Source organism: Pagrus major, chromosome 11, assembly GCF_040436345.1.
Source record: "Pagrus major chromosome 11, Pma_NU_1.0".
Lineage (NCBI taxonomy): Eukaryota > Metazoa > Chordata > Actinopteri > Spariformes > Sparidae > Pagrus > Pagrus major.
Window position 1 is genome coordinate 34,883,161 of NC_133225.1, and position 16,186 is coordinate 34,899,346.

The 16,186-nt window shown below is 47.5% G+C and overlaps 1 protein-coding gene across 1 annotated transcript; it reads right to left on the reverse strand.

Annotated features, from left to right (window-relative positions):
* Nucleotides 1–594: 594 nt before the first annotated feature.
* Nucleotides 595–9,937, reverse strand: mogat3a (monoacylglycerol O-acyltransferase 3a). Its single transcript, XM_073477035.1, has 10 exons — nucleotides 9,848–9,937; nucleotides 9,583–9,811; nucleotides 8,432–8,610; nucleotides 8,118–8,178; nucleotides 7,582–7,725; nucleotides 5,973–6,103; nucleotides 2,904–2,947; nucleotides 2,661–2,751; nucleotides 2,248–2,356; nucleotides 595–2,062 (listed from the first exon to the last, which is right to left on the reverse strand). The coding sequence occupies exons 2-10, from the start codon at nucleotides 9,674–9,676 to the stop codon at nucleotides 1,908–1,910; spliced, it is 1,008 nt and encodes a 335-aa protein (XP_073333136.1). The 5' UTR covers nucleotides 9,677–9,811; nucleotides 9,848–9,937; the 3' UTR covers nucleotides 595–1,907.
* Nucleotides 9,938–16,186: the final 6,249 nt, after the last annotated feature.

The window sequence follows — 16,186 nt, forward strand, 5'->3', positions numbered from 1 at the left end:
TGCAGCATGTAATCTGTAAAGTAACTAGTAACTAAAGGTATCAGAAAAATGTAGTGGAGTGGAAGAATAAAGTAACTGGAAATACTTGAGTAAAGTACAAGTACCACAAAACGTTTAGTTACTAGTTACTTTTCAGATTACCTTCCTGTCCAGTGAAAGCCACGAATCTCCAGACGTGTTGATGTCGAATGTTTGTGTTGTAAAAAGTACCAACACTCATACTTGAGTAAAGTCTCTGATATTAAGAGTACATTACAATGAAAAGTAGTAAAAGTAAACGAGCATGTAATCTGTAAAGTAACTAAAGTAATCAGATAAATGTAGCGGAGTGAATGTGTAAAGTAGCAGAAAATGGAAAGACTCCTAGTACCTAGTAGTAAAGTACCTATAAAAATTCCTTAAATAGAGTACTTGAGTAAATGTACTTAGTTACATTAGATGAGTTTGGATCAGATTCTGAGTCATGTGGATGAAACAGAATCTGATCATCAGAACTTCACTGAACCAACGAGCTGTTTTAACACGGCGACCTCTGCTGGTCGGTCACAGCACACTTATCTGTGATGTCACAAACCAACCAATCACACTGCACCATCTCCTCTACAGCTTTTAATGTCACTGTGATGTCACAACATGTGTGACATCATCTTGTGATGTCACTTTATGGCACAGACAGAACAAACACTCATGTTTACATCGCATCATCAAAACTCTGTTAGCATTCTGTCCCATTTAAATCTATGGACCCTGCTAACACTGTTAGCATTCTTCAGTCAAACCAATGGATCCAGCTAACACTGTTAGCATTATTTGCTGTAAACATTCAGCTATGTTAGCATTCCCCATCTAAATGTATTGGCCCTGCTAGCACTGTTAGCATTCCTCAGACAAACCAATGGATTTTGAATGCAGTGTTAGCATTCTTCAGTCAAGTCACTGAGTGCTGCTAGCAGTGTAAGCATCCCGTATGCAAATCAGTGGTTCCTTCTAACACTTTTAGCAACACCTGAACAAACCCGTGGGCTCCATCGGAACCAATGGAAACCCAGTGACATCACCAGAAATACATGCAGGTAAGGTGTTTATGAACAGGTGAGCTGAGGGACAGTTGAGGGACAGGTACGGGACAGCTGAGGGACAGCTGAGGGACGGCTGAGGAACAACTGAGGGACAGGTGAGGGACAGCTGGGGGACAGCTGAGGGACAGGTACGGGACAGCTGAGGGACAGGTGAGGGACGGCTGAGGGACAACTGAGGGACGGCTGAGGGACGGCTGAGGGACAGCTGAGGGACAGCTGAGGAACAACTGAGGGACAGGTGAGGGACAGCTGAGGAACAACTGAGGGACAGGTGAGGGACAGGTGAGGGGCAGCTGAGAGACAGCTGAGGGGCAGCTGAGAGACAGCTGAGGAACAACTGAGGGGCAGCTGAGGGACAGCTGAGGAACAACTGAGGGACAGGTGAGGGACAGCTGGGGGATGGCTGAGGAACAACTAAGGGACAACTGAGGGACAGGTGAGGGACAGCTGAGGGACAGCTGAGGGATGGCTGAGGAACAACTGAGGGACAGCTGAGGGACAACTGAGGGACAGCTGAGGGACAGCTGAGGGACAGCTGAGGGGCAGCTGAGGGACAGCTGAGGGACGGCTGAGGGACAGGTGAGGGGCAACTGAGGGACAGCTGAGGGGCAGCTGAGGGACAGCTGAGGGACAGGTGAGGGACAGCTGAGGGGCAACTGAGGGACGGCTGAGGGACAGCTGAGGGATAGGTGAGGGATAGGTGAGGGACAGCTGAGGGACAGGTGAGGGACGGCTGAGGGACAGGTGAGGGGCAGCTGAGGAACAACTGAGGGACAGCTGAGGGACAGCTGAGGGACAGGTGCAGGTGATCTGCAGGTGATGCTTGTGTCAGATGAAGGTGAGGTGTTGGTGCTCCTCCAGGCCGTATTTGTGTTTGTGCTGCTCGAACAGTTCAGTCAGACTCTGCAGGTAAATCTGATGAAGGCTCTCGATGTCCTCGCTGCTCGGACTGGGAGTCTGGACCACCGAGATCGGCTTCCCCACTGACAACACAGAGAGAGAGGTTAGCTCTGATGCTAACTGATGCTAACACACCAACATCTCCAGACACACACAGAGGAAACTGACATCATCTCCTGACTGCTTTAATAGTAGAAAACACTGGAGTAACATTAGAACTACGTTGGATGATCGTTGGGTGAATGTTGGGTAAACGTTGTAGTCGTACCGACGGTGTTGATGGGCTTCCTGTAGGGTATCAGTCCGAAGCTGTACTGGAAAACTCCTCTGGCGTGAAACAGAGGCATCGCTACTCCCATGATGCTCTGCAGCCGGTTCTGTGGACACAAGGTGACATCACACACTGATGTCAGCAGTCATCATTAACATGAAAGGGTTAGCAGCAGAACTAAACGGAAACAACTGAATGTGCTCTGAAGCTAACCTTAACCCACAAGCTAATGTTAGCTCACGAGCTAAAGCTAACCCTAACCCATGAGCTAATGTTAGCTCACGAGCTAAAGTTAGCTGTTAGTAGCTAGATAGATGGATGTCAGTTGTAGGTAGATGAGTCAAACATGTCAGTGTGGTAAACAGACAGACAGACAGACAGACAGGTGAACCAGTGGGTGTGGTCTGTACCTGCAGCCTCCTCAGAGGAGATCCACTCGGGTTCTCCATCTGATCAAACAGCTCGTTTTCTCCAAAAGAGAAGACAGGAACCAGCTGAGCTCTGCGCACACACACACACACACACACACACACACACACACACACACACACACACACACACACACACACACACACACACACACACACACAGGGTCAGTGGACGACTAGTAGCTCCACCCCTCTGAGCCCCGCCCTCCAATGAGCTCCACCCACCCGTGTTTGAGAGCCAGTTTGATGAAGCCCTTCCTGTTTCGGACCTGAAAGGGAAACAGACACAAGTTCAGTCTGCGTCACAAACAAACAAACAAACACATGTTCAGTCTGTGTCACAAAAAAACAAACAAACACATGTTCAGTCTGTGTCACAAACAAACAAACCAACTCTAGTTCAGTCTGAGTCACAAACAAACCTACACAAGGTCAGTGCGTCGCAAACAAACAAACAAACAAACAAACACAAGTTTAGCCTGATTCACAACAAACAAACAAACACGTCAGTCTGTGTCACAAACAAACAAACAAACAAACAAATACAGGTCAGTCTGTGTCACAAATAAACAAACAAACAAACAGACACAACTTCAGTCTGAGTCACAAACAAACACAAGTTCAGTCTGTGTCACAAACAAACACAAGGCTAGTCTGTGTCACAAACAAACAAACACATGTTCAGTCTGTGTCACAAACAAACAAACACATGGTCAGTCTGTCGCAAACAAACATACACAAGTTCAGTCTGTGTCACAAACAAACACAAGTTTTGCCTGAGTCACAAACAAACAAACAATCAGTAAGTCCGTGTCACAAACAAACAAACACAAGGTCAGTCTGTGTCACAAACAAACAGACACAAGTTAAGTCTGTGTCACAAACAAACAAACAAACAAACAAACAAACAAACAAACACAAGTTCAGTCTGAGTCACAAACAAACAAACAAACAAACAGACACAAGTTCAGTCTGAGTCACAAACAAACACAAACAAACAAACACATGTTCAGTCTGTGTCACAAACAAACAAACAGACACAAGTTCAGTCTGAGTCACAAACAAACAAACAAACACATGTGCAGTCTGTGTCACAAACAAACAAACACAAGTTTAGCCTGAGTCACAACAAACAAACAAACACGTCAGTCTGCGTCACAAACAAACAAACAAACAAACACAAGGCCAGTCTGTGTCACAAACAAACAAACAAACACTCAGACACAAGTTCAGTCTGAGTCGCAAACAAACAAACAGACACAAGTTCAGTCTGCATCACAAACAAACACAAGTTTTGCCTGAGTCACAAACAAAGAAACAATCAGTAAGTCTGTGTCACAAACAAACAAACAAACAAACACAAGGTCAGTCTGTGTCACAAACAAACAAACAGACACAAGTTCAGTCTGAGTCACAAACAAACAAACAAACAGACACAAGTTAAGTCTGAATCACAAACAAACAAACACAAGGTCAGTCTGTGTCACAAACAAACACAAGGTCAGTCTGTGTCACAAACAAACAAACACAAGTTCAGTCTGAGTCGCAAACAAACAAACAGACACAAGTTCAGTCTGCGTCACAAACAAACACAAGTTTTGCCTGAGTCACGAACAAACAAACAATCAGTCAGTCTGAGTCGCAAACAAACAAACAGACACAAGTTCAGTCTGCGTCACAAACAAACACAAGTTTTGCCTGAGCCACAAACAAACAATCAGTAAGTTCGTGTCACAAACAAACAAACACAAGGTCAGTCTGTGTCACAAACAAACAAACAAACAAACAAACAAACAAACAAACAGACACAGGTTCAGTCTGAGTCACAAACAAACAAACAGACACAAGTTAAGTCTGAGTCACAAACAAACAAACACAAGCTCAGTCTGTGTCACAAACAAACACACAAACAAACACAAGGTCAGTCTGTGTCACAAACAAACAGACACAAGGTCAGTCTGTGTCACAAACAAACAAACAGACACAAGTTCAGTCTGTGTCACAAACAAACAAACAAACACAAGGTCAGTCTGTGTCACAAACAAACAAACAAACAAACAAACAGACACAGGTTCAGTCTGAGTCACAAACAAACAAACAGACACAAGTTAAGTCTGAGTCACAAACAAACAAACAAACAGACACAAGTTTAGTCTGCGTCACAAACAAACACAAGTTTTGCCAGAGCCACAAACAAACAATCAGTAAGTTCGTGTCACAAACAAACAAACAAACAAACAACCAGACACAGGTTCAGTCTGAGTCACAAACAAACAAACACAAGTTCAGTCTGTGTCACAAACAAACACACAAACAAACAAACACAAGGTCGGTCTGTGTCACAAACAAACACAAGGTCAGTCTGTGTCACAAACAAACAGACACAAGGTCAGTCTGTGTCACAAACAAACAAACAGACACAAGGTCAGTCTGTGTCACAAACAAACAAACAAACACAAGGTCAGTCTGAGTCACAAACAAACAAACAAACAGACACAAGTTCAGTCTGAGTCGCAAACAAACAAACAGACAAAAGTTCAGTCTGCGTCACAAACAAACACAAGTTTTGCCTGAGCCACAAACAAACAATCAGTAAGTCCGTGTCACAAACAAACAAACACAAGGTCAGTCTGTGTCACAAACAAACAAACAGACACAGGTTCAGTGTGAGTCACAAACAAACAAACAAAAAAACAGACACAAGGTCAGTCTGTGTCACAAACAAAAAAACAGACACAAGGTCAGTCTGTGTCACAAACAAACAAACAAACACAAGGTCAGTCTGTGTCACAAACAAACAAACAAACAAACAAACAAACAGACAGACACAAGTTCAGTCTGCATCACAAACAAACACAAGTTCGGTCTGTGTCACAAACAAACAAGTTCAGTCTGTGTCACAAACAAACAAACAAACAAACAAACACAGAGACACAAGTTCAGTCTGCATCACAAACAAACAAACAAACAAACAAACAGACACAAGTTCAGTCTGAGTAGCAAAACAAACAAACAGACACAAGTTCAGTCTGCGTCACAAACAAACACAAGTTTTGCCTGAGTTACAAACAAACAAACAATCAGTAAGTCTGTGTCACAAACAAACAAACAAACAGACACAAGTTCAGTCTGTGTCACAAACAAACAAACAAACAAACAAACAAACAAACAAACACAAGTTAAGTCTGAGTCACAAACAAACCATCAAACAAACAAACAGACACAAGCTCAGTCTGTGTCACAAACAAACAAACACAAGGTCAGTCTGCATCACAAACAAACAAACTACTGCACCTGGAGAGTCAGAGCTCCTGGACGAGCGTCCAGAGCCTCTGGAGCTCCGCCCACCGCGATCACAGCCACGTTACCTCCTTCAGGGCGACTGACCAGGTACGACAGGCTGGACTTAGAGCTGGACACCAGGCCTGACACACAGACAGGTGAGAGACAGACAGACAGGTGAGAGACACAGAGATGAGAGACAGACAGACAGACAGACAGGTGAGAGACACAGAGACAGGTGAGAGACAGACGGACAGGTGAGAGGCAGACAGGTGAGAGACAGACAGATGGGAGACAGACAGACAGACAGACAGACAGACAGGTGAAAGACACAGAGACAGGTGAGAGACAGACAGATGAGGGACAGACAGACAGGCGAGAGACAGACAGATGAGAGACAGACAGACAGGTGAGAGACAGACAGACAGGTCAGAGACAGACGGACAGGTGAAAGATGGACAGACAGGTAAGGGCCAGACAGACAGGTTAGAGACAGACAGACAGGTGAGAGACAGACAGGTGAGTGAGTGACAGACAGACAGACAGACAGACAGAGCACAGAGGTCTCACTCTGAGGAGAAAACAGGAACCCAGACAGGAAGTTGTGACACAGTGAACTCTGTCTGATGAAACTGATCGATGGCAGCAGCTCTGAACAGCTGACATCATGTGACCAGTCTCAGACAGCCAATCAGAGAGCAGCTCTGTGCCTCCTCCTGCACTGACCTGTAACATGTTGACTCAGAGCTGATGTAGAAACTGTGACAGAGGGAGACCTCCGTGAGGTCCTGCAGTCTGATGTCAACACTCAGCAGTTGGACCGTTAGCAGGAGCTTTACAGTCAACAGCACCAGACTCCATTCAATAATGTAGTGATTTTAAGAGTTGTTGAAACAGACACAAGTTTATAGTAAAGTGGTCTAGCAGGCTGATTGGTGAGCCACAGCTCAACATGGAGACCTTGTATACAAAACAGCTACAGCGCATATGTAGTTCAGTTTTAAATGACAGTTCCCATCCTCTGCACACTGAGTTCCAGCTTCTCCCCTCTGAGCGCAGGTTTACAATCCCTAGGTGTAGAACAAAAACACACAAAAACAGTTTTGTCCCTGCAGCCATTACACTGAGGAATAAGTCATAGCTATATTTTCCACAGGTGATTATGTATTGCTCCTTTTATTTATTTACTCATTGCTGTATTTATTTTGTTTTACTGTCTTTTTACTTTTAGTATTTTAGTTCATTTCAATATCTTAGTATGATCTGGACCTGTAAGAACTGCAAACAAAATCTACCTCTGGGTACTAATAAAGTAACTTGAACTTGAGTTAGAGACACTTTATAAACTGTGTGAAACTCTGTCTCTGACTGATTCTTACTTATTTGTTCCTTCTTGTAAATTCAGCAAATGTTCTACATGAACTTCTTTCTGTCTTTGAGTAGAAACATGGAGTCTGTTTGTCCCAGTGATGGACGGGTTTGTTTCATACAGAGCAGGAAGTGACATCACATCACAGCTGGTCACTCAGACAGACTGAGAGCTGGACACTGTAATCAGATTACTCAGGACGGGGACACCAGGTGTGAACAGACAGACAGGTAGACAGACAGACAGGTGTACCTCCACACATGATGTAGTCTCTGAAGAGCGGCACTCTGAACCAGAACGGCAGCATCAGCAGGTGAGACGTGAGTCCAGGAAACAGCCGAGAGAAACCTGTCGCCTCCGTACAGAAGTTCCCAAACCCCCCCGCTACCAGCACACCTGAGAGACAGACAGGTCGACAGACAGACAGGTCACACAGCTACCAGCACACCTGAGAGACAGACAGGTCGACAGACAGACAGGTCACACAGCTACCAGCACACCTGAGAGACAGACAGGTCGACAGACAGACAGGTCACACAGCTACCAGCACACCTGAGAGACAGACAGGTCGACAGACAGACAGGTCACACAGCTACCAGCACACCTGAGAGACAGACAGGTCGACAGACAGACAGGTCACACAGCTACCAGCACACCTGGGAGACAGACAGGTCGACAGACAGACAGGTCACACAGCTACCAGCACACCTGAGAGACAGACAGGTCGACAGACAGACAGGTAGACAGACAGACAGACAGGCAGACAGACAGACAGGTGTGTTTTTCACCGTGTGGATGAAATCCGAAGATGTAGTTTTTCTTTGGATCCAGATCGACAGTTTTAACCAGCTGGAGACACAGATCAATAACCGGTAATCAATCATCAGTGATCAATCATCAATAATCAATCATCAATAACTGGTGATCAATCATCAGTGATCAATCATCAATAGTCAATCATCAATAACCAGTACTCAATCATCAGTGATCAATCATCAGTGATCAATCATCAATAATCAATCATCAATAACCAGTAATCAGTGATCAGTGATCAGTGATCAGTGATCAGACTGGTGGCTGGGATCAATATGCTGCAGCTGACCGTCAGGGGGAAGTAGTCCCTGAAGTGGTCCCAGACCCTCCAGGTCCGGAGACACTGTGACCTCCGACCCCCGTTGGTGGGCGTGTCCCAGTCCAACCACAGCCAACCAGCATAGAGCAGAGCCAGCATCCACCAATCAGAGAGAGCCAGGAGGACAAAGGCAGCAAGACAGCACTGAGCTGAGAGACAGACAGGTCATCAGAGAGACAGACAGCACTGAGAGACAGACAGGTCATCAGAGAGACAGACAGACAGGTAGTCAGACAGACAGGCAGAGAGACAGGTGGAGAGAAATACAGGTAGTCAGACAGACAGACAGGTGGAGAGACAGACAGGTCACCAGAGAGACAGACGGACAGGTCATCAGAGAGACAGACAGGTCGTCAGAGAGACAGACAGACAGGTAGTCAGACAGACAGGCAGAGAGACAGACGGACAGGTCATCAGAGAGACAGACAGGTCGGCAGAGGTACAGACAGGCAGGTAGTCAGACAGACAGACAGAGAGACAGGTGGAGAGAAATACAGGTAGTCAGACAGACAGACAGCCAGACAGGTAGTCAGACAGACAGACAGACAGACAGACAGGTGGAGAGACAGACAGACAGACAGACAGGTAGTCAGACAGACAGGTAGTCAGACAGACAGGTTACCAGACAGACAGGTGGAGAGACAGACAGGTGGAGAGACAGACAGGTAGTCAGACAGACAGGTGGAGAGACAGACAGGTGGAGAGACAGACAGCAGGTTATCAGACAGACAGACAGACAGGTGGAGAGACAGACAGGTTACCAGACAGACAGACAGACAGGTGGAGAGACAGACAGGTGGACAGACAGACAGGTGGAGAGACAGACAGGTGGACAGACAGACAGGTGGAGAGACAGACAGGTTACCAGACAGACAGACAGACAGGTGGACAGACAGACAGGTGGACAGACAGACAGGTGGAGAGACAGACAGGTAGAGAGACAGACAGACAGACAGACAGGTGGAGAGACAGACAGGTGGACAGACAGACAGACAGACAGGTGGAGAGACAGACAGGTAGTCAGACAGACAGACAGACAGACAGACAGACAGACAGACAGACAGACAGGTGGACAGACAGACAGGTGGACAGACAGACAGGTGGAGAGACAGACAGGTTACCTAGCCCCAGGAAGGAGAAGACCCACTGCAGGACGGCGGCGGTCTGCAGCCTCCTCCGCAGCGGGATGTTCAGCGGGGCGAACTCGACCCTCATGCCGGCGGTCGCGCTCCTTGACCCGGCTTGGAGCGCTGCGACCTCCCGGTGTCTCACGCTGGGAGTCTGAGGTTCTCCGTTTGTCTGCTCCTGCTGTTTGTCTGTCTGTCTGTCTGTCTGTCTCTGCCTGTCTGCCTGTCTGTCTGTCTGCCTGCCTGTCTGTCTGTCTGCCTGCCTGTCGGTGGGTCCTCCAGCAGTCTGTCTGTCTGTGTTAATAAAGTTGAAACTTTATTTAAATCTCTCCTCAGTCTGACTCGACTCCTCTCAAACTTCACAAACACGCTCCCACACGCGACTCTACTGCGCATGCGTACTGGACCCGCCCTCCTGGCTGTAATCCTCTCGGCCAATCAGATGACGAAACATGTCGGGCGCGAGCCTGGAGTCAGGCGCGTGCACGCTGTTGGAACGACGGGCTCATGTTGAAAATAAATAAAGTTGTTTAAATATGAATAATAAAGTTTGACTAAAATAAAGTTCAGACTGCAGGAGGGAAAACTTCAAAACAACATCACATCATCATTATTATTGTTATTATTATTATTAATAAACATAAACAGTAATAATAAATGTTGAGTCAGCAGTTTTTATCATTTCATTTTTTAATATTTTAAACTTTTCAAACAGAAACTGAACTTTTCTCTCCGTGACGTCATCAAATGTCAATAAAATCGATCAGTGCTAATTTCAGTGTCTGTGATCATAACATCACCATGGTAACACGATGTGTGTGTGTGTGTGTGTGTGGTTACTGTTGCTTCCTGTCCGTTGCCATGGTTGCGTCTGATACGGTGATCCTGACTCCGCCCCCTCCACCTGGCTCAGGTGAACCCAGCAGAGACTCGTTGTGGTGTCAGAGCGGCTCGGTGCTGTCCAGCTTCAGGCTGCAGTCAGTATCGATTCTGATCGATCACTTCAATCAGTTTCACTTCAAAGCAATGAGAGCGTGACGGACTGAAGGTGACGACACATGACGAGCTACTGCAGCGACCCGACGCATGCGCAGTAAGCATTAATACGTGAAACGGCACCAGGGACGGTGTGAGGAGCAGCTGTTATCAGGGTGGACTGAAGTCCGCTCCGCACGAGCCTGACGAAACACAGACTGTGTCCAAGACCATGTCCATGATATACACTGAGGAAAACCTGAGGACGCCTCAGGTCCACATCGGTCCACAGACCTCAGGTCCACATCGGTCCACAGGCCTCAGGTCCACATCGGTCCACAGGCCTCAGATCCAGATCGGTCCACAGACCTCAGGTCCAGATCAGTTCACAGACCTCAGGTCCAGATCGGTCCACAGACCTCAGGTCCACATCGGTCCACAGGCCTCAGGTCCACATCGGTCCACAGGCCTCAGATCCAGATCGGTCCACAGACCTCAGGTCCACATCAGTCCACAGAACTCAGGTCCACATCAGTCCACAGACCTCAGGTCCACATCGGTCCACAGGTCTCAGGTCCACATCGGTCCACAGACCTCAGGTCCAGATTGGTCGAGAGACCTCAGGTCCACATCGGTCCACAGAACTCAGGTCCACATCGGTCCACAGACCTCAGTTATTAATGTTTCTGACAACATGGATCAGTAATTAAATTAAATATCATCGTCTGTAAAATAAATAAATAAATAAATAAAATATATATATCTTTAATGTTTCTCAGAGTTAAACCAGCAGTCTTGACTTTCTCTTGTAGTGAAATATAATAATAATTATTATATAAACGACTTTCAGGTGTAAAGTTATGATCAGTGTTTCCTCAGTCAGCCGGTCACATCTCTCCTGACTGATCAATAACTAACTGATCGAGTTATGATCATCGATGGTACAAATCCAAGATCACATCAGAACATCAAAGGATCAACACTGAGAATATAAGTACCCCCCGACACACACACACACACACACATCAATCAATCACTCCACTGATTGATCCAGACACAGAGGGGAGCCAGAGTCTGACAGATTGAAGCAACAGATCTTTATTTAAATAACAACAGTCTGCTGCAGTCACATAAACATAAACAACATGAATACATACGGAACATAAACAACAATAACATAAACAATAACAAACAATAATAATGTGCTCACACATGATGAACAGAACAACATGCAGGTGGTTCAGCTCACTCAGACTCACTCAGGTCAAACTAAAGGCTCATTCCACTGATTTCAACCCTCTGTAGTTCCGTCAGAGTCAGATGCATCATGGGAAATGTAGGATCCACTGATTCTGGAGTCCAGACAGGACCAACAGTCTTCCTGTTTGATTAAAGTCCAACAGTAACTGACTCTCAGGCTGTGTCCAAATTCAGGGGCTGCAGCCTTCAGGGACGCGGCCTTTGCGGCCCACGGAGCCCGGGTCCTTCAGAGACCTTGAAGGCCTCGTCCACCGTTGTTAAATGGGACGGTCCAGCCTTCGGAGTGTTTCCTGGTTGCGTCACCAGGTGTTCATGCATTAAAGTCTGTTTTGGTTCAAATCTATCAAACGTGTACATTTATGTGTGTGCGTACAATGTGTCAAATCTAAATTGAATTATCAACATTATAAAATAAACATTAACCCATTGGTGAATAACAACTATATTTACCACAGCATCACCAGCGTCACGTGTTTTAACTGAAAGTTGAAATTTGGAGGTTTTATAGTCTCTTGAAGTTTAACACATCTGGCGTTGGATGTTCAAATGAGTAAAAACCGAGTATAAACCCATTACTTAAATGTAAATGTCATGTCTGCGCCACTTGATGTCACCATTTTCTCTTGCTTCCTCTTCTGTTTCGGGACTGAGCAGCGGCGCGCAAAGGATCTTGGGATATGTGAGGCCGCGAAGGACAGTAGCGGTGCGTCCTCCTAAACGAGGGAAGAGAAGGCTGCATTTGAAGGAGCCTTTGAATTTGGACAGCCTTCGCGCAGCGTTGTGACGTAATTGGCCTTCAAATGTGCCCTTCAAGGGCTGCAGCCCCTGAATTTGGACACAGCCTCAATCAGGTGACAAGACTCATGACCATAACTCCGCCCCCCTAACATCAGGGTTCAGTTCAACCAATCACAGTCCACCGTCACTGACCCCATCTGAATGAATCTGATTACAAAATGGCCGCCACTCTTAAACCTCCGTGATCATCACCATGTTGTGATTCTTCAGCTGATCTAAAATCAGAGTGATGAAGAGTGAGCCGCAGACCACCTGACCGTCATCCACCTGAACTCCACCTGGTCTTCATCAGTCCATGAACCGGGGAGACAGTCTGAACTGTTCTTCAGATCTGAGTGAGCTGACACTGAACCAGAGACCTTCTTTTATTTCATAATCACGACTTTTATTTTGAAACAGCCTCTGACAGGATGTGTTCTCTCTCCTGGTCTCATGTCACCTCTGGATCAGGTCCTGGACTCTGATGTGGACTCAGTCGTCCATCTGGTTTATTAAGTGATCCTGAGAGTGTGCAGTACCTCCGTCCACCAGCAGAGTGAGACATCCTGTCAAACTAAAAACTACAAAACCTCTGAGATCTCTCCACAGGAAGTGATGTCATGTTGTTCTGTTACATACAGGTGAGGGGCTGCTCTTCAATCTGATTGGCTCACAACAGGGGGAAGAATTATAATATACTGGACTACATCTGGACTACACCTGAACTACACCTGGATTAGAAATGGACTATACCTGGACTACACCTGGACTGTACCTAGACTTAATCTGGCCTGTACCTGGCCCGACCTGGACTTCAGCTGGACTTCATCTGGCCTTCACCTGGATTTCACCTGGCCTGTACCTGGACTTCACCTGGCCTGTACCTGGACTACATCTGGCCTGTACCTGGACTACATCTGGCCTGTACCTGGACTTCACCTAGCCTGTACCTGGACTTCACCTGGCCTGTAACTGCACTACGTCTGGCCTGTACCTGGACTTCACCTGGTCTGTATCTGGACTACATCTGGCCTGTACCTGGACTTCACCTGGCCTGTACCTGGACTTCACCTGGCCTGTACCTGGACTACATCTGGCCTGTACCTGGACTTCACCTGGTCTGTATCTGGACTACACCTGGCCTGTACCTGCACTACGTCTGGCCTGTACCTGGACTTCACCTGGCCTGTACCTGGACTACATCTGGCCTGTACCTGGACTTCACCTGGCCTGTACCTGGACTACATCTGGCCTGTACCTGGACTTCACCTGGTCTGTATCTGGACTACACCTGGCCTGTACCTGCACTACGTCTGGCCTGTACCTGGACTTCACCTAGCCTGTACCTGGACTACATCTGGCCTGTACCTGGACTTCACCTGGCCTGTACCTGGACTACATCTGGCCTGTACCTGGACTTCACCTGGTCTGTATCTGGACTACACCTGGCCTGTACCTGCACTACGTCTGGCCTGTACCTGGACTTCACCTAGCCTGTACCTGGACTTCACCTAGCCTGTACCTGGACTTCACCTAGCCTGTACCTGGACTACATCTGGCCTGTACCTGGACTTCACCTGGCCTGTACCTGGACTTCACCTAGCCTGTACCTGGACTTCACCTGGCCTGTACCTGCACTACGTCTGGCCTGTACCTGGACTTCACCTAGCCTGTACCTGGACTACATCTGGCCTGTACCTGGACTTCACCTAGCCTGTACCTGGACTACATCTGGCCTGTACCTTGACTTCACCTAGCCTGTACCTGGACTACATCTGGCCTGTACCTGGACTTCACCTGGCCTGTACCTGGACTTCACCTAGCCTGTACCTGGACTACATCTGGCCTGTACCTGGACTTCACCTGGCCTATACCTGGACTTTACCTGGACTTCACCTGGCCTGTACCTGGACTTCACCTGGACTTCACCTAGCCTGTACCTGGACTTCACCTAGCCTGTACCTGGACTACATCTGGCCTGTACCTGGACTTCACCTGGCCTATACCTGGACTTTACCTGGACTTCACCTGGCCTGTACCTGGACTTCACCTGGCGAGGACTACAGTGCTACTACCCTCGTGGTCTACTGGAGAGCTGGATCAGGTCTGACAGCCTTAGAGGCGTCAATGGGGACAGAAACTCATTCTGGATTCAATCAGACCTGCTTCAGTCACAGAGGATCCAGAGCTGCAGAGACAACGACAAGGTGTGTTACAGGAGAGGCGGAGTCTTACACATGAGAGGTGGGTCTGTTATATAGAGGGAGGGGCCTGGTGTCCCGTGGGAGGGGCTTGTTACCTCTGGGTTTGTAGTGTCGGTGTCTGCAGGACAGCAGGGTGAGGAACAGACTGAGCAGCAGAACCAGGAACAAAGACAGAAGTCTGCAGAGACACGAACAAACATGTTTCATCAGAGACCTGCAGGTGAGTCGACTCGTTAAGAGCACCAAGAGTGACGGTGTTAGCTAGTAACTCCCTGCCTGTCCTGTCTGGACGTAGCATCTTAAGCTAGTCATAGGACTCACTGAGAGCTAACAAGCTAACATTCCATCTGTAGCTCAGCGCTACATCACAGGTTCTGCTGCTCTGATTGGCTGTTGGTCTTTTCTAACAAAGATGTCTAATTAAAGGTGATTGATTCTTACATCACAGTGAGGATGATCCACACTTCAGGAGCAGAGACTGTGAGGAGGAGGAGGAGGAGGAAGAAGAGGAAGAGGAAGAGTTATCAGACAGCAGAGACCTTCGTCTGAGAACTTGTTGAGTCTAATTGGTCTCATGGTGGAAGAAGTTAACGAGCTGCAGTCAGGTGAGGTTACCTGGATCGCCAGTCGGAGTCGTTGTCCAGGTGACGTTTCCACACAGCGAGTCGGCAAACGTGGAACAGTTGACCAGAGTGACCTGATCAGCAGCTGCAGCACACAGATCAATCAATCAGTTATCAGTCTGAAGACGACACAAGGTGTGTAGAACCAGGTGAGCTTTAAACACAGGCAGGTGTGCAGGTGTGTTTACCTGAGCAGTCAGTGCACAGACTACACTGGACTCCTTCAAACCTCACTTCATTGTCCACCGTCACCTCAGAGCAGTTCGTCCTCACAAAGTAACCTGAGGAGCAGACAGGAAGTCAGAGACAGGCACCAGGTGTCATCTGGATCATCCGGATCATCTGCACTGTGATTGGTCAGTTACCTTCGTCACATGTCGGACACCTGAGCATCTGCAGCAGCTGTGCAGCGACGGGGTTAAAGGTCATCTTCAGCAGCAGACACAGCATGTTCACCTGGAATCAGACAGAACCATGTCCATGTTAAAGCTGCTGGTTCTGTCTCCTAGCAACAGCATACTGCTGAAACACTGCAGCGACCTGTCACCTGCATACCTGAGGAGGCCCCGCCCCCTCCACACACACACACACACTCACACCTGTCTGCAGCACCAGACTACATGCTGCCTTCAGGCGTATTTCACGTCTCATAAACTCATAAACTGATCAGCTGGTGAGATCAGAGACCACATCAGACCAGGTCCACACTGACAACCGCTGAGCTCAGACCTGCTACACCTGGATCAGGTTTAAAGAAAC